The following is a 22,186-nucleotide window of genomic DNA, read 5'->3' as shown; positions in this document are numbered from 1 at the left end:
CCTCCCGGGCAAGCAATTCTCTTGTCTCAGCCTCCCAAGTAGCTGAAATGACAGGCATGCACCACCACACCTAGCTAATTTTTGTGTTTCAGTAGAGACGGGGTTTCACCATGTTGGCCAAGCTGGTCTCAAACTCGTGACCTCCGGTGATCAACCCGCTTCGGCCTCCCAAAGTGCTGGGATAACAGGCATGAGCCACTGCGCCCAGCTTTTATTTGAATTTCATTGGTGCTATTTGTTTTGGTTTGGTTCTATGGTTGCCTAAGTGCTCTAAGTATAAATATTTTATATCTGGTTTTATGCTTGTATATATTCATAAAAATAATTTAAGTCTACCATGGGGGTCTGAGAGAGTTTTCTTTCCTTCAAAACAAGGTGTCTGTATATCAACAGAGTTTGAGAAATACTGTTAAGGCTGTGCTGAGTTCAAAGGTGTACTACCAAAACCTTATTTGGAGAGAGGGTCTTCGCAGGTATGATTAGTCAAGTTAAGATGAGATCACACTGGATTAGGGTAGGCCCTAAATCCAGTGACTGGTGTCCTTATAAGAAGGCCATGTAAAGATACACAGAGGAAGGCCAGGCGTGGTGGCTCACGTCTATAATCTCAACACTCTGGGAGACTTGAGCTCATGAGTTCAAGACCAGCATGGGCAACATGGTGAGATCTTCTCGACAAAAAAATACAAAAATTAGCCGGGCGTGGTGGTGTGTGCCTGTAGTCCCAGCTACTTGGGAGGCTGAGGTGGGAGGATGGCTTGAGCGTGGGAGGCAGAGGTTGCAGTGAACAGAGATTACACCACTGCACTCCAGCCTGGGTAACAGAGCCAGACCTTGTCTCCAAAAAAAAAAAAAAAAGAAAGAAAGAAAGAAAAAAGAAAAGATACACAGAGGAGAAGCACAGAGAAGAAAGTCACGTGACACCAGAGGTAGAGATTGGAGTTATGCTGCCACAAACCAAGGACTGCCAAGCACTCAGCATCCACCAGACAGAATCCAGCAAGAAGCAAGGAAGGAAGGAAGGATCTTCCCCCTAGAGCCCTGAGATGGAGCATGGTCCGGCCAACACCTTGGTTTCAGACTTCCAGCCTCAAGGACTGTGAGAGAATAAACGGTGTTGCCTCCACCAAGTTGGAGGTAATTTGCCACAGCAGCTCTAGGAACCACTCCAGGGGATAACCTGCTTCCCAAGAGGGGACTCACAAAAGCGCCTTCCTAAATGCCAGTCCTCCCAGCAGCTATGCCATTCCATAGTGTGGGCTTCTCAAGGGGAGACACCAAGGCCCAGGGAGGCTCAGTGGCCTACTCAAAGGGTCACAGCAAGTTGGGGGTAGAAAAAGGACCAGTAAGCAAGACTCCCACCACTCCCTCCCAGAGCTCGGCTCACTACTTACCACAGTGCCAGCGAAAACGTTCACTGCAGAGGCAGACTTGGCCTCCTTTATGCTGAAGTTGGGTTTACTGGGCTCCAACTCGGAGCTGCTGAGACTGATATTCCTCAGGTCTGGTACAGAACTGGAGGGCCTCGCAGACGTCGGCTTGGCAGAAACAGGGCCGGCCTCCTTCATGGGGGCTTCCTCGTTGAGGCTGCTGTCTGCTTCATTTTTCCTTTCATCTCTGACACTCGAGAGCAAGTCAGGTGCGTAGGACACTAATGTCAATGGCTGGATGTACTGGGGAGGAGGAAACCACAACACACAGCCCATGGGAACCCAGCTCTATCCACTTCCAGATTCATCTGCACCCAGGGGTAGGTGCAAAGGAGATGAGGAGAAGGAAAGCAGTGGATAGCAAAATTTCTCTAACATGGGGCTCTCAACCTGGAATTCTGGGACCCTTACAGGACTCATGGATAGCTTCACAGGGTCTGAGCCACTTGAAATTGCAGTTTAAAAACTGTGCATTTTGTACTTTCTGGCAAGAGATTCCATAGTTTTTCTCAAATTCTTAAAGGGTCTGTGACCCTAACAAAGTTAAATAATATGAAACAAAAATCTCTACTCTAATCCAGGTGAGTCTTTGAGACAAAGGAGATGGATTGAAAACTCAGCTGAATCTTCCCACTGAGCTAGAAGAGAGTGCTAAGCAGAGAAGGCGAAGACAGACCACAGGCCAACTGGACAGCTGACCCACAGCCAGGACTGGTCCACACTTTGCACAGAGGATAGACCCAGCCATGATCAGCATCCCATGTAATGTTCTGAGAGTCTTGCTCCCAGAAGCTCTTCCCAGTAGCCTGCTCTCTCCACTGTGCCCTGGCCTACTAGAGGGGAGCGTTCCAACCCAAGCTGCAGTTGAGGACCAGGAGTATATGCATTCCTGAAGCCCTAAATAAGGTTCCCTAAATAAGGCTCGTGCTCAGCCTCCCAGCATGGCCTGGCTGCTCTTACTCCTACTGGAGGAGGCAAGCAGGACAGACCGGTGAGAGTCCTCTGTTGCCTGGATGGAGGGATTCTCTAAAAGATGCCAGCTCCTGTATGCCTTCAGGGGTCCCCGCACCACCCCGTCGTTGCCAAGCCCTCTGTGCAGCCCTTCAGTGTGTCTGGGCTCTGAGCAGTGGTCTCCTCAGCACCCCCCACAGATCAGGCCCAGGTGGGGAAGGGTGCTGGCTACGTGTGTTCCCCATGATCCGGGTTTACCTGTTTGGAGGCTTGGGTGGCAGCCTTGTCTTTCTGCTGCTGTTTCTGTTGCCAGCCCCTCACGCCCTTCTTTCTCACTTGCTCGCCTGCCGATTCCCCCTGCATCTCTACCTTCTTCTTCATTTGGAAGGGCTTTTTCTCCCGTTTTAGTCTCAGCTCCTGGATCAGCTGCCTGCCCATGAAGAACAAGTGAATGTCATGGGGGTTAGGGATGCGCTGCGCAGGCAAGCATTCTCCTTGAGGGATGGACATGACTGGGCGAAGAGGTAGCGAGTTCCACGTTCCCTCCTCCAACATATCCAGTCTGCACAAGTGATTGAAGGTTAAGGAGCAGGGTGTGGAGGAAAGCATCATTCTGCCAAGCATACCATCCCCCGTGTGGGAACAGCATCCAAGGAGAGATGCGCAGTAAGGGGGCTATTCCCTAGTCCACCACACCCCTATCTGTTCCCCACTTCCCAGCAGGCCAGTTCCCACCCATGGCAGGTGCCAGGAAGAGGGTCTGGGTAGGAGGCTAAAGCCAAAGGCTCTCATATTGGGCCATTTCATGTGCTGGGCCTCTGTAGCCAATGGATGCTGAGAGTGGACAAAAGGTGACATAGTATAGCAGAAATAACTCAGTCTCATGAGTCAGGACACAGGGGAGTTCTGGTCCCTCTTCCGTCATCATCTTTATATGTGATCACTCCTCTGCTCTGCCCTCTCTTTCCATAAAATGAGCTGGTAGGAGAGGACCACACTCAGTGGATGACTCCCTCCAGCTCCTGGAGTTTACGCCTGTGTGAATCCATGAGGCAGCTTTGAGGGGGTGGCTATCCTCGGGAGTCAGTTTCTAGAAAGAGTTACCTCTCTCCACTTCACACAGGGAATCTTCCAATTCCTTGTCCTTGTGAGACCAGGGCAGATGTTCATCTGGCAACTTTCTGTTTTTGCTTTTCTTTGAGACAAGGTCTGACTCTGACACCCAGGCTGGAGTGCAGGGGTGCAGTCACAACTTACTGCAGCCTCCACCCCTCCGCCCTGAGCTCAGGTGACTCTCCTACCTCAGCCTCCTGAGTAGCTGGGAGTATAGGCACAGGCAACCATGCCTGGCTAATTTTCCTTTTTGTTTTTTTGTAGAGATGGGGTTTCGCCATGTTGTCCAGGCTGGTCTTGAACTCCTGGGTTCATGCCATCCACCTGCTTTGGCCTCCTAAAGTGCTAGGACTACAGGCATGAGCCACGGTGCCTGGTTGCTCTGGCAACTTTCATGGTTGGGGACTCTCCCTGCCACTCCAGGCCAGTCAGCCAATAGATCACAAACAATCCCCAGAACCCCCCACCAACCTCATCCCAGATGCCTTCCTACCGGGCATACTCCTCCCGAGCCCTGGAAGCAACAGTATTTTGGAAGAGGGAGTTGTTGTCCTGGAAAAACTTCTCATACTTCTCCGAATTCAGATTGGGATAAATCAGTCGGAACCCTCCACAGTTTTCCTTCTCATATGTTTCAGTTTTCTTTAACTGCATGGCCCGGAAACCCTTGACTTCCTCAATCCTGTTGGGAAGCAGAACGTGGGGCTGCTGTCAAGTTTTCTTGGGACAAAGCCTGGAAGGGACATGTCCAAGCTGGAGGTCGTCTAGGGCCCGATGGAGGCCTTGCACATAATGGTGGTCAATCAAGGTTTGCTAAATAAATGTATGACTGTTTCCCTGAAAGGAGATTCTAGCCCTCCTGGGACAGCCAACGTCATATGCACTAAGAGCTGGTTAGCACAGTCTTTTTGACAACTCACCAAATTCTGTCCTGTTCCAAATAAAACCCATTTTCCACTCGGCTTTGTTCTGACTAGGCAGACTGTCACCACCTTCCCATTCACAGTCCTGATTATCCTTCTCTACAGAATAGCCGCTGTACTTTTACTGAATTTGAGGGCTTCCTGGATGACCTTGATGACCATTTATGAGCTGCAATGATCTCATTCTTTCTCACAGCTCCCTGGGGAAGTGGGGGTCAGGTAGGGAGAAATGATAAGCCCCCTTTTACAGCAGGGAAACCCAGAGCCACAGAAGTATCCAAGGAAAAATAATGAGGAGACTGATTCAGAGAAGGCCCTTAACCTGACAGCTGCTCCTCAACAGGACACTGCCTCCTTCTCGGGGAGTTTCGAGATGGCAGGATATGGCGAAAGGCATCCTGGAATCCCAGGCAGCAGACCCACTGGGCTCTGGGTCCAGAGCGGTCATTTACCAGCAGGGTGACCTTGTACAAGTCAGTTCCCTTTCTGGAGTCTTGGTTTCCTTGGCTTCCAGAACAAGGCCACATGGCACTCCACCCTACCTAGCTGCCCACTCCTTACAGGGAAGACAGTGCAAGTGCCTGAGAAACATGGTGCTTTCCAAACATAAATGCTATTTATGGCATCAGTTCCAGAAACTCAACCCCAAAAGATTAGACTGGCTCTGCCCATGAGGAGTGCAGGGGGCTGTAGTGGGGTCTGAAAAGCAACAAAGGATCCCCTTGACTAGGCTCAGAGTCTCCTGACACTACAATCTCTCTACAGAATGGAAGCCCCAGTTACAAGGCAAGTGCTGCCCAGCAGGAAGCAGGGGACGTTAGCTCCTGGCAACATGGGAACATGGAGAAGGACAGACACATCTTTCTTTATAGTAAAAATAAAGGAATGGTCTTATTTTTATACTGGTAATTCCTAAAGCTTCACATAATATTAATTAATTTCTATCCATTATATATAGCTATATATCTGTAACTTAATCTCCTATTTCTAGGAACAAAGGAATATTCCAAGTAAAACTATTCACACTGCTACATTCTGCCAGTATAAGCTCATTTTCCAAATGGGATTATCATTTGTTAAAATGACCCCCTCCAACTCCAGGCAAGATTATAATAGCCTTCGATATGTATTATAGTGCCAAGTGCTTTGCTAAGCCTTTTATATGCATTATCTCATTTCATTCACCCAACAACCTTATGTATCATAGCCCCATTTCATAGAAAGATCACTGAGGCTCAGAGAAGTGACAGAAAGGCCACATAACTAGTAGGCTGTCGAGTCATAATTTGGACCAAGACAGACCATTATTTTATTTATTTATGTATTTATTTATTTACTTGAGACGGAGTTTCACTCTGTCACCCAGGCTGGAGTGCAGTGGTGTGATCTCGGCTCACTGCAACCTCCGTCTCCCAGGTTCAAGCAATTCTCCTGCCTCAGCCTCCTGAGTAGCTGGGATTACAGGCGTGTGCCACCACAGCCAGCTAATTTTTTTGTATTTTTAGTAGAGACGGAGTTTCACCAGGCCAGGCTGGTCTTGAACTCCTGACCTCAGGTGATCCTCCCGCCTCAGCCTCCCAAAGTGCTGGGATTACAGGCGTGAACCACTGCACCCGGCCCAGGACAGACCATTCTTACTGGGAGCAGGGGAGTCAGAGAGAGAGAGAGCCCCCCAAGGCTGGGGAGTGCTACTGTACCTCATCTCCCGAGAACAACACTGCTGCAGGAACTGCCCCCGTTGTCTCTCCTCCTCCAAGACTTTCTTCTTGTCACAGCTTTCCAGGTTGATCAGGACCAAAGTGTCATACAGCAGACCATCTTTCACCTCTTTATCCAACCGAGAGTCGGTGGAGAAGCTTGGAGAGTGGTTGACCTGTGAGGGCAAGATGGGCAACTGGTGACAAAGCCATCCAAAGTGAAAGCAGAGAGTGAGGCCGAGATGCCACCTCCAGGGTGCTACCAAAGCCCACCTCAGGGCCTGACTACCAAGATGAGAGGAAGGGAGGGGACAGCATCTGGACTGGAGCCGTGGTGAAAAAAGGAGGAAGCATAACTCCCTGTAGTTAAACCAGCTTTTATCTCAGGCCTTTCTTCTTTGGGAGCATCAGGGCTACCCTCTCTTTGGTGTGTGTGTTCCACTCCATCTGGGGTGCATGTGTTCCCTTATGTGCACTGGGCATCCAGAGAGCAGAATGAAAGGGGTACTGCCCAAAGGGACAGGCTCGGACACAGGAGGTAGAGAGGAGTGGCATTCAGGAGCCTGGCCAGGGTGGAGGGGAGACAGGTGGGAGGAGGGAAGGACTTATTCCTGCACACTGAAAAGTCTGTATTGTTTGGAGGCACCATGTGACATTTGCAGATTTCTAGAAGTTTCTGAAGGGCTTGCTCCTGGTGGCTCATTCTGCTCTTTGGGTAAGGGCTGCAAACAGGCACATCCCTCTTCCTCCCGCCATACCTGGAAACAAGGACTGGGAATGGAAGCAGGGCAAAGCTGCAGGAATCTGACCTGTAGTCTCGGGTTCTCCACCCCAAAGTCTGACCTGTGTCACTGAACCTGGCACTAGCACCCTTTGCTCCTCACGACGCTCCCTGAAGGGCCATGTGAGAGGGCTCCTGGGGACAATTCTTTCAGGAAGAGAGGCAGCTGCCAGGAAAGCTTCTCCTCCTCCTCTCACCACCCATGGGTCTGGGGGAGGCAGGAAACTTACTACATGGCCCCCTACCCATTTCAATGGCAGTAAGCCCCAGGACACTCTCTGCTGGTGTGTGTGAACTGAGTAGTCCAGGCCCCTAAAAGTGGGGTACAGTCGCTCCTGTCTGATACTGAACGTTGCCAACCCAGCTTTGACGAAGAACGCCCCTTTCTGGGAGACAACTCTGTTACAAAAGGTCAAGCTGTCTTTAGAATCACTCTGTGCCTGAGATCAGCACTTCCTTGTCTGAGAGGACCTCAAGAAGGCAAAGGAATTATCTAATTCCCAGCTGTCTACCCCCCTCTGGTGGCCACTTCTCAGCTAAGAGAGAAGCCCCATGCAGCAGGCACCATAGGAGGAAGTGGCCTGGGAAGTTGAAACAATTCAGGTAAGCCAGGAGGACAGGACGGAATCCTTGAAGCGAGCTGGCCCCAATAACAAAAGTCCGTTTTCGCCCCTCGCCCCAACTCCCCTACCTCCAGCAGCCAGGGTTTGAGTCTGCGGTCCAACAAAATGTCGAAGCCCAGGACCTCAAAGCAGGCACTGCTGAGTGTGTGGCTGGGGAAGCAGGTGTGGTAGTTATGCCTGACGATGGGGTGCGCCGAGATGAGGGTCTTGATGATGACGTCCTCAATATCCCTCCATATCTGCTCCACATTGTAGCTGTGGTCCTCCATGTATGCATTGAAGGTGGAGAGTTTCCTGGAAGGGAACCACAGGCCAGGAGGCAGTGTAGCTGACCTCTGGTCACCCGAGGCCATGGCATGCCGGAAACCAGAAACTCCTGGTGGAGACAAGGCTCCAGAGCCAGCAGGGATGAACACCCAGGAGCCAGGGTGACACCTGGGCTGTGTCAGAGCCAGAGGAGGTCCCAGGAATCCCAGGACTACCCCCTCCAAGTCTCCAGAGCCCTGGGGTGGGTAAGGATGCAGTCACATAAGACATGGTCGGGACACTCTCACTGTGACCCACAAAACATCTATCCGCAGGGGAAGGGATGAGTCAAGAAAACGCCCCGACACCATGGTTTTACTTTGGCAGCAATGATTCCTCAGCCTCTGGGGTTTATTAGAAGCATGTGGGCAGCCTTTTAAGAACGCTGATGCCTGGGTCCCACCTCAGCCATCTGAGGGGATTCTGGGGATATTAATGACACAGAAGTCTTGTTTTAGGGCTGCCCACAAGGAAAAGGCACTCCAGGGCATGTCCACAGATAAGGTTACCAACTGTGCCAGGCAAACTGGACTGTCCCAGTTTTAGAACTGCAAGTTCTGAATTCTAGGAAACCCCTCAGTCATGGGCAAACAGAGACAGCTGGGGGTCGCCTGATCACAGAGGAACTCAGAGATGTCTACCTCATGTGGAACAGTTCATGAAGAAATACCTGAGTGGGTGCTCAGCCAGCTCTGAGCTGGGCATTACCGAGAGAGGACGGATCTCACAAATCCAAGAGGCAGTGGTGGGGATGGACATTTGCCCCCTCACATGCACATACATGTGCACAGAGAGCCAAAGTGGAAGTGGCAATGTGGAAGGAGGAGGTGCAGGGGAGTGAACAGCAGAAATAATGAAAAAGACAAGAGACACGGCTCATCCAGGCCATTTCAAAAGCTCACTAGACCCCAGCCCAAGGGGTCAAGGAGGAGGAAGCAGGGTCGGCCAGACAATGTGCATTTGATAAGGGCCTTTGGTGCATGCAAAGCCTCATGCAAGGAGGGGACACTAGAAACTGTCACCTCTGTCATGGGAAGCCTCAGGACCATTCAGGGAGTCAACACACATGTGAAACAACCAAGGATGCATTTATATAAAGACAGATAAGCCAAGGCTACTCAATATAGAGGCCACCTCCTCCACCTGCCATTGTCAGAAAACAGTATTGCACATAAATGGATTTTCCAGATCGCTTTAAGCCAATTTTTTTTCAAGCGGAAAAAATGTGTTTAATTTGCCTAATTGGGAAATAAATTTTCCTGAAATAGATTATATAATTCCCCGACAACATATAACATAACCTTTTTTTGATGACTCAGGACTCATCACAATGAATATACTTTATTGTATAATTTCATAATGCCCAGTGGTGAGTCAATTCAATTTAATACCAGCCATGTGCTGAGCACACTGAAAGATGAAGATGGCTTGGTGTCTGCCAGAGAATCCTGCCAGGTTTTCAGGTTTCCTGTCTTCTCCTTCACTGTGACCGCAGCACTACTCCTGAGTTTGTGCCCCAGTGGGGTATTGACAGGGACAGCAGTTGACCTCAACTGCCAACTTTGGGACAGATGAGACAGTCAGTATGAGAAGCAGATTGTCTCAAAAGATGGAGAGGAGGAAGAGGAAAGGAGAAACAAAACGGGAGGGAAAGAAGGAGATAAGAACTCTGCCCAGCACTATAGGAAGAACCCCAAAGGCCAGGGCACCATTGTAGCCCTCAAGGAGCAAAGTACAACTAGGGACAAAAGACAAATGTGCCCTGGTAAAAAACAGCTATGGGCAATGGCTGATATTGACCGTGAGGGTTGTAAAAATACAAAAAAAAAAAAAAAAAAATTAGCCAGGCGTGGGGGCAGGAGCCTGTAATCCCAGCTACTCGGGAGGCTGAGGCAAGAGAATCGCTTGAATCTAGGAGTCAAAGGTTGCAGTGAGCCGGGATCGCACCACTGCACTCCAGTCTGGGTGACAAGAGCAAGACTCCGTCTCAAGGAAAAAAAAAAAAAACGACAGTGTCCTGCCCATGGAGTGGATGGCACGGGCAGCATGGCTTAGTGGGTAAGGGCACCAACTCGGGGGTTAGACAGCCCTGGTTTCAATCCCAGCTTCCTAGCTGTGCCACCTAGGGTAAGTTACTTAACTTTTTCACACCTCAGTTTCCTAATATGCAGAATAGGGACGATAATAATGCCGACTTCATAGTGTTGTTTTGAGGAGGATTAAGTGGTTTCAAGTATGTAAATTATCACTAGGAAAAGAAATGTCCAAGCTCTCCAGCCCTGGAGATGAGAAGGTAGAGATGAGGAAGTTGGGCAGGGAGACCAATTTGGAGTGCTGGGGTGGAGGCAAGGAGAGAGAACACACCCACACTGGGAAATGCTGAGTTGAAGACGTCCAGGTGGAAATGAGGAGAGATGGACCTGGAGCCCAAGGGAGACAGGCTGAGCCCAGCAAGGGCAGGCGGAGGCCACGGGGGCAGGCGGCTGCTCCAGGAGAGAGTGGATGGAGAAGCACCGTGGGGTGAGAGGGAGATGAACAGAGGAAGAAGGAAATGGAAGAGGCAGAACAACACTTGAAGCCTTTGCAACCTCACCTTAGTTCTGCTACCCCAAGACACTCCTCCATCACAGCCGAGGGCCCAGAGCCTGCTGTTGGGGTGCCAGTTCTCATTGGAGGAGGGAAATGAGAACCTTTCCATTCTGTGCCCATAGACATACTGTCTATGTTGCCATCACAAGTCATTTGAACCTCACAGAGACCCTGTGAGGTGTCAGGGCATGGCAGGGAGTCTCATCACATTCATCCTCCAGACCAAGAAGTGCAGGCTCAGAGAGATGAAGTAACTCGTCCAAGCTTAGTTGGCAAGTGTCAGAGCCGGGACTACAAGCTAGACCTCCCAGAGTGCCGACACTCAGAACGCAGCAATGCAAGAGGCCCAGCTGGTGTCCATAGCCCAGGTGGGGAGGAGAGGAGGAAGTGGCAGAGCTTCAAGCAGCACAGGTGGCTGACATCTTCCGGAAAAGGGGGAGACTGCCTCCCACCAGTCTTCCACATCCCCTTTAAGCAGCCTTAACTTAGTGATTTTCCGTGTGCTTTTTGGAATGCTGCCACTGGGGGGGTCATGAAATGTCACATGCCTCTCTGATGGTCTGAAGCCAAACTGATAGCCTGTTCAGTGGTCCTTTGAAGCTTGGTGCGTTAGAAAAGAGAATGAGCTCTGGGGTCTAACAGACCTCGCTTCTCCACCCAGTCTAGCAGTCACAGCTGTGGGACCTGAGGTAACTCACGCAACCTCTAAGACTCAGTTTCCTCATCTGTAAGATGGAGATGGCACCTAACTCACAGTTCTCCACCTACAGAGAGCAGATAGCAATGCCTTTGCCATAGTGTTGCTGTGAAAAATTCAAAAACAGGCCAGGCGTGGTGGCTCACGCCTGTAATCCCAGCACTTTGGGAGGCCGAGGCGGGTGGATCACGAGGTCAAGAGCTCAAGACAATCCTGGCCAACATGTTGAAACCCCGTCTCCACTAAAAATACAAAACTTAGCTGGGTGTGGTGGCACATGCCTATAGTCTCAGCTACTTGGGAGGCTGAGGCAGGAGAATCGCTTGAACCCGGGAGGTGGAGGTTGCAGTGAGCCAAGATCACGCCACTGCATTCCAGCCTGGGTGACAGACCGAGACTCCGTCTAAAAAAAAAGAAAAGAAAAATTCAGCAATAAAAAATGCACAGAAAGCACCAAACACAGACCCCAACACACATGAAGCCTCAGAAATACTTGCTCCTTTTCCCTTTCCCCCTTCACCTGGTCAAGTTCACATTCTTCAGTCTCCCATTTTCTTAAAACTCAAATGAGACCTGATTAGACAATAACAGGAATGGAAAAGCCTGTCATGAAGATACTGTCGTGAACCGCTCTCAATTTCCCCCCTTCTGAGGAATCTTCAAGCCAGCTAGCCACATGTCAGGGTACTGTGACACATCATTTGGGAATCTCTAATGGAGCAACACCCAGGGGAACACGGGCCAAGCAATGACTGCTTGGCAAGTCCTTCTCACGTGGCAGATCAGTAAATATCTGTTGCTTTGGAAATATCAGAAGGGCCAACTGTAATAAGGGTATGTTTTGGTGTGTGTATATATTCTGCTGGGGAAACAGCTCATGTTTATCTCTCCTCCTCCCAGCCTCCCAGGGTTTACGATGGGGCCTTCTTTTAATGATTAACAGCCAAGAGGGCAGAGACGAAGGAATTTGTTCTGGGTTGCGAAGCAAAGAAGTACTTTCTCAGACCATGTGACCCAAGATGGAAACACTGATGGGGACTGACAGGGTTTGGGTAGAATCCCAGAAAGCAGTTCTGAGGTTGGTAGGGAAAGGAAAGAAAAATGAAGCCTCTTCCTTACCTCTTACTGCCAGAGTGAGCGTCTCGACTGAAATTTGAACTGTGCTTATTAATGGAATAATTAGTCAGGTGCATGCAGATATCATCCTGGGGAAAGAGACACACATCTGTGGGGTCAGCTCGGAAGGGCAGGCCCCCTGCTTCCTCTCTGTGCCCTCCCATGGCCCCTGGAGCTTGAAGGGATGGAAAGAAAAGGAAGTTTTAGGGCTTATTTAGTGTGGCAAAATAGAGGAAGTAAGAAGGGGTGTCCTGCAGCCGCAAGCCTAAGAAACTCCAATTCTGCTGGGCGCGGTGGCTCATGCTTGTAATCCCAGCACTTTGGGAGACTGAGGTGGGCAGATCACGAGGTCAGGAGTTCAAGACCAGCCTGATTAACACAGTGAAACCCCATCTCTACTAAAAATACAATAATTAGCCGGGCCTGGTGGCACGCGCCTGTAATCCCAGCTACTCAGAGGCTGAGGCAGAAGAATGGCATGAACCCGGGAGGCAGAGCTTGCAGTGAGCCAAGATTGCGCCACTGCACTCTAGCCTAGGCGACAGAATGAAACACCATCTCAAAAAGAAAAGAAAAGAAAAGAAAACTCCAATTATTTATGAGATTGGGTTGTGCCTAGCCTGAGAAAAACTTCAGGAGTCCTGGGGGTCCAGGAAAGGCGGGGATGGCAGGGTTGCTTACCCATGGCCTTTTCTCCTTGAGTACTCCTGAACTGTGGTTCTGGCTTTGGAGTCAGGCAGACCTGGCCACAAGCCCCAGACTCACCTCTTCCTATCTATGTGACCTTGGACAAGTCCCTTATGCCCTGGGTTTTAATCTCGTCATTCGTAAAATGGGGATGATCATCCCTCTCTCTGAGGGTTCCTGGGAGGGCTAAATGAAACCTGGCACATAGCAAGCGCTCAACAAATGACCCTCACAATGTCTTGAGAACGTGGATTTAACTAGGATTTTTTTTTTTTTTAAATCATGCTATGGGGATAGGGTGAGGTAGTGTGTCCCCTTAGCTCACCAGGTTGTCTGTGCAAGGGCGGGAGTAAGAGGTCGTCGCAAAGCGGGCCAGTCCTTCATTGTACACAAAAATCCTGAGAGGGTCACAGGATGTCACCAGTACATAAATCCGTAGGTCAAACTTAAACCCATCAATGATAAAGGGCTGGAAGGAGAGAACAGAAGTCAGACATGCATTAGGGGAGAAATTTACACTTGAAAATCACTAGCTCCTGCCTTGTTTCCATGGAGTTGGCTCCAACATTGCCTAGTGTTGTGGAGGGAAGGCTTGTCCAGGGTCAGAGAGAAGAACAAGGAGACTTGGGCTCTGGGTCCCAACATGTGACCCTGTGGAGGTCACTAAACCACACTGTGCCTTGGTTTCCTGATCTGTCAAGTGACACAAGTAACCACCTCTAAGAGGTATCTTGGCAATTAAACAGAGAAACATTAAACAGTCCTCTGAGGCCGGGCTATAATCCTAGCACTTTGGGAGGCTGAGGCAGATGGATCATCTGAGGTCAGGAGTTCGAGACCAGCCTGGCCAACACGGTGAAACCCCATCTCTACTAAGAATACAAAAATTCACCAGGCGTGTTGGTGGGCACCTATAATCCCAGCTACTCAGGAGGCTGAGGCAGAAGAATCGCTTGAACCCCAGGGGTCAGAGATTGCAGCGAACCAAGATCATGCCACTTCACTCTAGCCTGGGCGAAAGAGCGAAACTGCATCTCAAAAAAAAAAAAAAAAAGTCCTCTGATGGGCCAGGTGCAGTGGTTTATGTCTATAATCCCAACACTTTGGGAGGCCGAGGAGGGAGGATTGCTTGAGCTCAGGAGTTCAAGAACAGGCTGGGCAACAAAGTGAGACCTTGACTCTACTAAAATTCAAAAAAAATTAGCCAAGTGTGGTGGTGCAAGCCTGTAGTCTTAGCTACTCAGAAGGCTGAGGTGGAAGGATTGCTCCAGCCTAGGAGGTCGAGGCTGCAGTGAGCCCTGATCACACCACTGCACTCTAGCCTGGGTGACAGAGTGAGACCCTGTCTCAAAATAAATAAATAAATAAATAAAAATTCTTTGATAAGTCAGGCACGGTGGCTCACACTGGGAATCCCAGCACTTTGTGAGGCCGAGGCAGGAGGATCTCTTGAGCCTAGGAGTTTAAGACCAGCCTCAGCAACATAGAGACCCTATCTCTACAAATAGATTTTTTTTTAATAAAAAATTAGTCTGGGCACAGTGGTTCACACCTGTAATCCCAGCACTTTGGGAGGCCAAGTCAGGCAGATCACTTGAGGTCAGGAGTTTGAGACCAGCTTGGTCAACATGGTGAAACCCTGTCTCAACTAAAAATACAAAAATTAGCTGGCTGTGCTGGTGGGTGTCAGCTACTTGGGAGGCTAAGGCAGGAGAATCACTTGAACCTGAGAGGCAGAGATTGCAATGAGCCGAAACTGCACCACTGCACTCCAGCCTAGCAGCGGAGTGAGGCTCTGTCTCAAAAACATAACAATTACAAATTAACCAGATGTGGTGGCGTGTGCCTGTAATCCTAGCTCTACTGGGGAGGCTGAGGTGGGAGGATTGCATGAACTCAGGAGTTTGAGGTTACAATGAGCTATGATTGTGCCACTGCACTCCAGTCAGAGTGACAGAGCAATACCCTATCTCTAAAGAAATAAAAATAAAATATAGTCTTTTGATGCATGGACATATTGTCACCATTCAGGGCTACATATTGTTGCAGTTCTTTTTCTTTTCTTTTCTGTTTTTTTGTTTTGTTTTGTTTTGTTTTTTGAGACAGGGTCTCCAGCATCTCACCCTGTTGCCCAGACTGGAGTGCAGTGGCACAATCTTGGCTCACTGCAACCTCTGCTTCCTGGGCTCAAGCGATTCTCCAGCCTTAGCCTCTGGAGTAGCTGGAACTACAGGCATGTGCCACCACACCTGGCTAATTTTTGTTGAGAAAGGGTTTCGTCATGTTTCTCAGGCTGGTCTGAAACTCCTAAGCTCAAAGCAATCCACCTACCTTGGCATCCCAAAATGCTGGGATTACAGGCGTGAGCCACTTTGCGCAGCCAACACACAGTGGCAGTTCTACAAGAGTCCTCCCTGCAACGTCATCTCCTGGCCATTTCTTCCCAGAGAGATCAGTGTGTCCCACTCTGTCCACACTCCTAGAGGGCTCCCTCCCCACAGTGGGCTGTGACCGACGACCTCCAGTCAAAGAGAAAAGCTGATTGCTCTCTAGTACCATGCCCCTTTCCCACATGAGGGCTGTCCCAAACCGAAGGTGCTCCCCTAGCCCTAATGTGTTAGAGGAAAAGGGCCAGCCTGGTAGGGCCAGACCAATTGACAAGGGTAAAAGGATAAGAGACACTCTGGCCCAGGCACGTGCCAGCACCCCTGGTCAGAACATTTGGTCTGACAAAGTGCAAGGCAGAAGCCAGGTCAGCTCCACCTCCGTCTTCACCCTCCATTCCCTCATTTCACATTCTGTCCAGTGGAGCTAAAGCCCGCGGTTGCTGTGGGTGATAAATAAATAATCACAATGAGGAAGTACCTTTGAAATATAGAGCTGACAGATCATATCCTCCCCTGGTTTTATTTCTTTCACTGTCCGGGTGATGAATATACCTTTCCCTTGGCAGCCCGAATCCGGCTTACAAATGTATGTCTTATTTTTTCTTGACCTGCTGTAGGTCTGCAAATCTCCCCAGCTACCAGAGCAGGGAGGGAACAAGATACATCTTTAGCTGGGGAACAATGAAAAGGAAGGCTAACTCTTTATGAAGAAAAGAAAGAAAAGCTATCTAATGTGACAAAGCCCTGGCATTGACAGATGCCCAGAGGTCCAGCAATGGGAGGCAGTAGAGCACACACAGCAGGGAGTGTGGGCTTCAGAGGGAATTCAGGCCTGGGTTGAAGCCCAAGCAACACCACTTACCAGCGGTGCAACCCTTTGCAAGGACTTGACCTCTCTAAACCTCAACTTCATCATCTGTACAGTAAAGATAATAACGACACCCATCTGCTGTGGTGCTTAGCTGCATGACATAAAGCGGGCACAGTGCTGCATGCCCCATCAAGGTGACCACGGCACAGGTAGTTTGGTCTTCTGGGCTTGCAGGTAGGAGCTTTGGAGTTCTGGACCTGGTTCAAGCCCTGACAAGTGATGTGACTTTGGATCCATCAGTCTCTCACCCGGCGCTAGGCTTCAGTGTCTCATCTGTGACGCCTCCATTTTAGTCAGAGTATGGGAGAGCAAATCATATATTTGAACATATTTTGAGGAAAGTATATTCAGAAGAAAGAAAGAAACTAAATGAGTGGATGCTGTCTCTCAGTCTCGCTATACTTCTGTGTTTTAACTCAAAGGAACCTTGTAACCATTGGAAAAATCACCTAACTGCAATGTTCCTCAGTAACCATGAAATCTGGAGCTCCTGTTGACCTAATGGCAAATACATTTCCTTCTAACTTGCTGCTAAGCCCTGAAACTTGTTCCAGACAAGCGAAGGAAAGTCTGAGAACCCTGGAGCTCTTGGTTTTGGAAAGCACTGGGTGGAGAGGGGAGGATGGAATTCTTCTGATGCCCTTGCCATGTGAGTAGAATCTGATAGTGGCACTGTTCACTGTCTCAGCCCTGTCTCAGCCACCAGATTGCACCCCAGGTCATGTATGTCATCTCACATTTCTCCTGTTCCTCGGTGGTGTGGTCCAGAGCATTTTACATACCAGGAACTGATGTCGTTTCGAAATGGATATAAAGAGAGCAGAGAAGGGGAAGTGCTGACTGCTATCCATAGCATTGCATGAGACAGAGGTCAGGCATCCCTCCCTGCTCCTAACCTGGGTGCTAACCACTACCACACTCTCTCCAGAGGTGCTCATGGTCCTTAAAGATTCAGAAACTGCACAGTTACGTGGTTGGAATGAGTTCAAAATCAACAGCTTTCAGTGTCAGAACAAACTCTAACCCCAACTGCAGGTACAGGTTCCAGGGCACCCAGCTCCTAAATGTCATCTAATTTTACAGGCAGAGCCTTGTGTTTTCTCAACCTTGGACACACCCTTTATCCCTTCTCTTCCTGAACAGTAGCCAGAGAGATGGGAGATCATATGGGCAGGGAAAGTGGCAACCAGGGAATCAGGGGCAAGAGGAAACATAAATGGGGAGAGGACTGGAGAAGGAAGCACAGGGCAGGGGGCACTCACTCAGCAGGAAGACACCAGGTCCTAGGGAAAAAGTGGAAATCTTTAGGGAACATCTTTAACATGCGGCTCATATTCCTGGCCAGCAAGTCCTTCCGGCAGATTTCACTCATCCCGGGAAAGTGATTGATCTTCTGCAAGGGAAGCGGAATTCATGAGCAATCGAGGGACATGGGAGTACCACAAAATCTCCTTGGGACACAGGTGTAAAAATGGGGCCCCACCGGGTAAGATGCCGCACTTAAACCAAGGACCATCACTAGCCCAAATACCTGGTAACTTTTCATTTCCATCACCCGCTCCAGTGATACTGAGTAATCTGTCCAATAGAGAGTCCAGTCATCGTTTTCCCCTCCCTCTCTAAGGCCGTACTGTTGGGCGGCCCTGCGCACTATTGAAGAAAGAAAGGCCTATTAGCCCGGGAAGTGGGGGAGGAGCATGGGGTGGGGAGGTTCCATTACTAGGTGCTCCCAGACCAAGTACTGAAGCGAGAGAACTCAGCTCCTTGAGACTGGAAGCCATCTTGCCCTGTCTCCATTAATGCAAGAATGGAGAGTCAAACACTGCCACTGCATCACTTGAGCCCAGGAGTTCAAGACCAGCCTGGCCAACATGGCAAAACCTCGTCTATACTAAAAATACAAAAAATTAGCTGGGTGTGGTGGGGCATGCCTGTAATCCCAGCTACTCAGAAGGCTGAGGGGGAGAATAACCTGAGCCCTGTAAATCGAGGCTGCAGTGAGCCATGATCATGCCACTGCACCAGTGAAGGTTTCATGTCACATGAAGTGCTCATGGCACTTCAGCCTGAGCAACAGGAGACCCTGTGAGAGAAAGAAAAGAAGGAAGGAAAAGAAAGAAAGAGAGAGAGAGAGAGAGAGAGAAAGAGAAAAGAAAGAAAAAAAGAAAGAAAGAAGAAAGAGAGAAAGAAAGAAAGAAAGAAAGAAAGAAAGAAAGAAGGAAAGAAAGAAAGAAGGAAGGAAAGAAAGAAAGAAAGAAAGAAGGAAAGAAAGAAAGAAAGAAAGAAGAAAGAGAGAGAAAGAGAATAAATAAAGGAACACAGAGAGTTGAAAACTACTGAAAAATCCAGCCTGTACTCAATGATCCCCATAGAAGGTTATCTGGGGTGAATGATTTGCCTGTTCTGGCTTCCCTTTGCCAGAAAGCAAGCTTCTGGCTTTCCTCCAAACACCAAGCTCTGAATGTTCAGGGAATATAAACTAATCCTTAACATTAGTCAGAGCCAAGCTTAATTAGTATATGGTATATTAAGCATACTTTTTTTTTAAAGTACACACTGGATTTCAAAACTATATCTGTGATGTCATATCCTTTCTGTCCCTGTTAGGATTAATAAGTAGGAGCTGACTCCAACACAAACTCAAATGCCTTCAAGGGCCTAGAATGGGAGAAGTGCCTGCAGTAACCGGGACAGTACAAGACTACCCTAAAGCATTCACATTTGAATTTAAAATACAGCAACAGTCTGGGCACAGTGGCTCATGCCTGTAATCCCAGCACTTTGGGACGCCAAGGCGGGCAGATCACCTGAGGTCAGGAGTTCGAGACGAGCCTGGTCAACATGGCAAAACCTTGTCTCTAATAAAAAGACAAAAATTATCTGGGCATGGTGGTGTGCACCTGTACTCCCAGCTACTTGAGAGGCTGAGGCAGGAGAATCACTTGAACCTGGGAGGCGAAGGTTGCAGTGAGCCAAGATCATGCCACTGCACTCCAGCCTAGGGGACGGAACGAGACTCCATCTCAAAAAAAATAAATAAATGGCCAGGTGCAGTGGCTCATGCCTGTAATCCCAGCACTCTGGGAGGCCGAGGCAAGTAGATCACCTGAGGTCGGGAGTTCGAGACCCACCTGACCAACATGGAGAAACCCCCATCTCTACTAAAACTACAAAATTAGCCGGGCAAGGTGGTGCATGCCTGTAATCCCAGCTACTCAGGGGGCTAAGGCAGGAGAATCGCTTGAACCCAGGAGGCAGAGGTGGCAGTGAGCTGAGATCATGCCATTACACTCCAGCCTGGGCAATAAGAGTGAAACTCAGTCTCAAAAAAAATAAAATAAAATGAATAAATAAATACAATACAGCAACAGCCGGGCACAGTGGCTCACACTCATAATCCCAACACTTTGGGAGGCTGAGGTAGGTGGATCACTTGAGGTCAGGAGTTTGAGACCAGCATGGCCAACATGGTGAAACCCCATCTCTACTAAAAATACAAAAAATTAGCCAGGCATGGTGGCACTTGCCTGTAATCCCAGCTACTTGGGAGGCTGAGGCAGGAGAATCACCTGAACCTGGGAGGTGGAGGTTGCAATGAGCTGAGATCACGCCACTGCGCTCCAGAGCAAGACGCTGTCTCAAAAAAAGAAAAAAAAAAAAAGCAACAGCAACAGCAACACTGTGCTCTGAAGTACAAAATAGGTCTGTAGATCAGGTTCAGTTCACGAACTGCAAGTTTGTAACTTGTGCTCTAAAACAGAGCTACTGGCTGCAGCAACAGCTGTCTCTTACAATTAGATCCCCAAATCACTATATATAAGAATTACAGATAGTTGAAGTACACACCATTCTGGTGAAAACCCATGACTCTTGGAATAAGATTCCCAACTTCCTTAATTAAGCAGTTCATTGAGCTAGGAGAACTGAAGGACAGGATTTGGAGACACACCCTTCCATCCTCACAAATACACAAAAGTGACTCTTCCCAACCCTTTGGGAGAATCCGGTGGGTCCCCATTATAGATCCCCTGAATGTAGATGCTCACCACTCTCATACCGGCAGCTGGATAGATTGATCACCAATCATCTGGAAAAGAGAAAAAGGAAAGCAGCAAGACAGAAACACATTTGCCGGAACAAGTGACTGTGCCCAGAAACATCCTGTCCCAGGTGGAGCTCTCTGAAATCTAGCCTGCCATGCTAAGCCTGGTTTGACCACCCCTGTTGCTGAAGACACGAGTCCAAAGGGGTACAGCATGGTGGAAAACATGGCATCAGGGTACTATTACTCTACCCGGAAGGTAGAAATTCTGTGTTGCCATTACAGCTAATCTCGCTTGCAGCTTCTCACTAACATATTGCCTCAAGCCTTTTACTCCACTGGCTCATCAGGGACAGGAATTGAACATCTTTTTGGCCAAAATACTTGTCTCTTTCCTCTTCCCCCCATTAAGGGAAGCTATGAATAAGAAAGTGGACAAGCTTTTCCATTCATCAATCAGTCTGAATGGAGCAAGGCATGGTGAAATATTAAACAAGAACCGGAATGCACAAGCTGCAGTTGGATCCTGATAAGTCAGTATGGTGCTATCATATTGAAGGTGCACTAAATTTCCAGGACAAATAAGCGCCTTCTTAAAACAAGGAAATCTTCTCTTCCTGCTATTTTTTTAAAGGCATCCTAAACACAAATAGAATGAAAATTAAGACAAGGTGTGGTTTTTTAGATTACACACACGATCATTTGATTCTATAAAACAGATCATCAAAAGTAGATTCTTTTTATATGAACCAAAAGTGGTGAGATATTGACAGTCTCGGCACACAGCTTCTCCTTTACCTTCTCATCATCAGCCAAGACCCCCTTCCCTCCAGGTCCTTCCTGTTCTTACCAACATGGCTCCCCATTCCCCAGCTTTCAATCCTAACCTCTTTTTCTTCCTCTTCTTCTTGCCTTGCTGCTGGGCATTCTGAAGTCTGTTTTGTGCCCCTGAATTCACTCTCACAAAAGCCAGCGCGATGGTTTCTTTTGGATCTTCTAAGGAACTGTCCCCCTTCTCTTCGGAGTTTGCCCCTTCCTGGCTTTCCAAAGTCCGGCACCGTGGCATCTCCCTGGCCTGAGAGGAGGCTCTGGGGAAATACCAGGCCCCTAGAGAGAGGGCAGAGGGAGCCGCAGTTACAGGGATCCACCTGCAGGGGGACCCCCTCCCTCGCTCATGTGGGTGGTGACCCAGGGTTCTAATTCAAGGCAACAGGTTGCAGTTTATACAATGCCACCTGGCCTCCGTGGTTTGATGCAAACTCTGGGAGGGAGCTGATTCCACCTTTTGCCATTGGCTGTGACCTTGGAGACTCACTCAGCCAACCCTAACCTTGGTTTTTCCCTCCTAAGATTTTCAGGAGAAGCCAGAGATGCTATGCATGGCACCACCTGGTAAACAATATTAAAGTGAGTGAGTGTCTGGAGAGAGTGAAGCCCCAAGCCTTCCTAGCTGAGACAGTTAGTCCCAGAGGGTGCAGGTAGAGGCGCTTTGAGGAGGTCTGTTAACTGTTTCAGCACTGCAGTGAACCTCCCCCACAACAATATGCTGGCCTGAAAATGAATGCAACTGCCGCTCGTGGAGTACAGGACTAATGTGTAGCTGACTGAACAGTAAGATTCAAGCCCAGGGCCAGGTGCAGACCTTCAGAGACATCAACCACAGAGAAGACTATGTCTCCCCCACCATCCATTCCAAAATAAAAACAAGATCAAATTATAAAATACATATAAGGAAGTCCAGCAAAGATCTCATCCTCCCTGGCCCCATGAGATTTCTTTCAAGTTTGCTCAAAATGGCAAATATTGCTGGGCACAGTGGCTTACGCCTGTAATCCCAACACTCTGGGAGGCCGAGGCAGGCAGATCACTTGAGGTCAGGAGTTTGAGACCAGGCTGGTCAACATGGTGAAACCCGGTCTCTACTAAAAAATACAAAAAACTAGCCGGGCGAGGCGGCGGGCGCCTGTAGTCCC

General features: G+C 49.0%; 1 protein-coding gene across 1 annotated transcript in view; it reads right to left on the bottom strand.

The window, feature by feature from the left end:
* Positions 1–22,186, bottom strand: part of TTLL6 (tubulin tyrosine ligase-like family member 6) — a 54,684-nt gene that overhangs the window by 20,060 nt on the left and 12,438 nt on the right. Inside the window, 12 exon segments of the mRNA XM_011999329.1 lie at positions 1,395–1,673; positions 2,640–2,811; positions 3,988–4,176; positions 6,115–6,290; positions 7,587–7,812; positions 12,230–12,315; positions 13,239–13,382; positions 15,779–15,935; positions 17,434–17,564; positions 17,703–17,821; positions 20,218–20,258; positions 21,101–21,320. Coding sequence (XP_011854719.1) covers positions 1,395–1,673; positions 2,640–2,811; positions 3,988–4,176; positions 6,115–6,290; positions 7,587–7,812; positions 12,230–12,315; positions 13,239–13,382; positions 15,779–15,935; positions 17,434–17,564; positions 17,703–17,821; positions 20,218–20,258; positions 21,101–21,320 — 1,940 coding nt within the window.

This window comes from Mandrillus leucophaeus, unplaced genomic scaffold (assembly GCF_000951045.1).
Source record: "Mandrillus leucophaeus isolate KB7577 unplaced genomic scaffold, Mleu.le_1.0 Scaffold59, whole genome shotgun sequence".
NCBI lineage: Eukaryota > Metazoa > Chordata > Mammalia > Primates > Cercopithecidae > Mandrillus > Mandrillus leucophaeus.
This window is presented reverse-complemented; position numbering and strand designations above follow the sequence as displayed.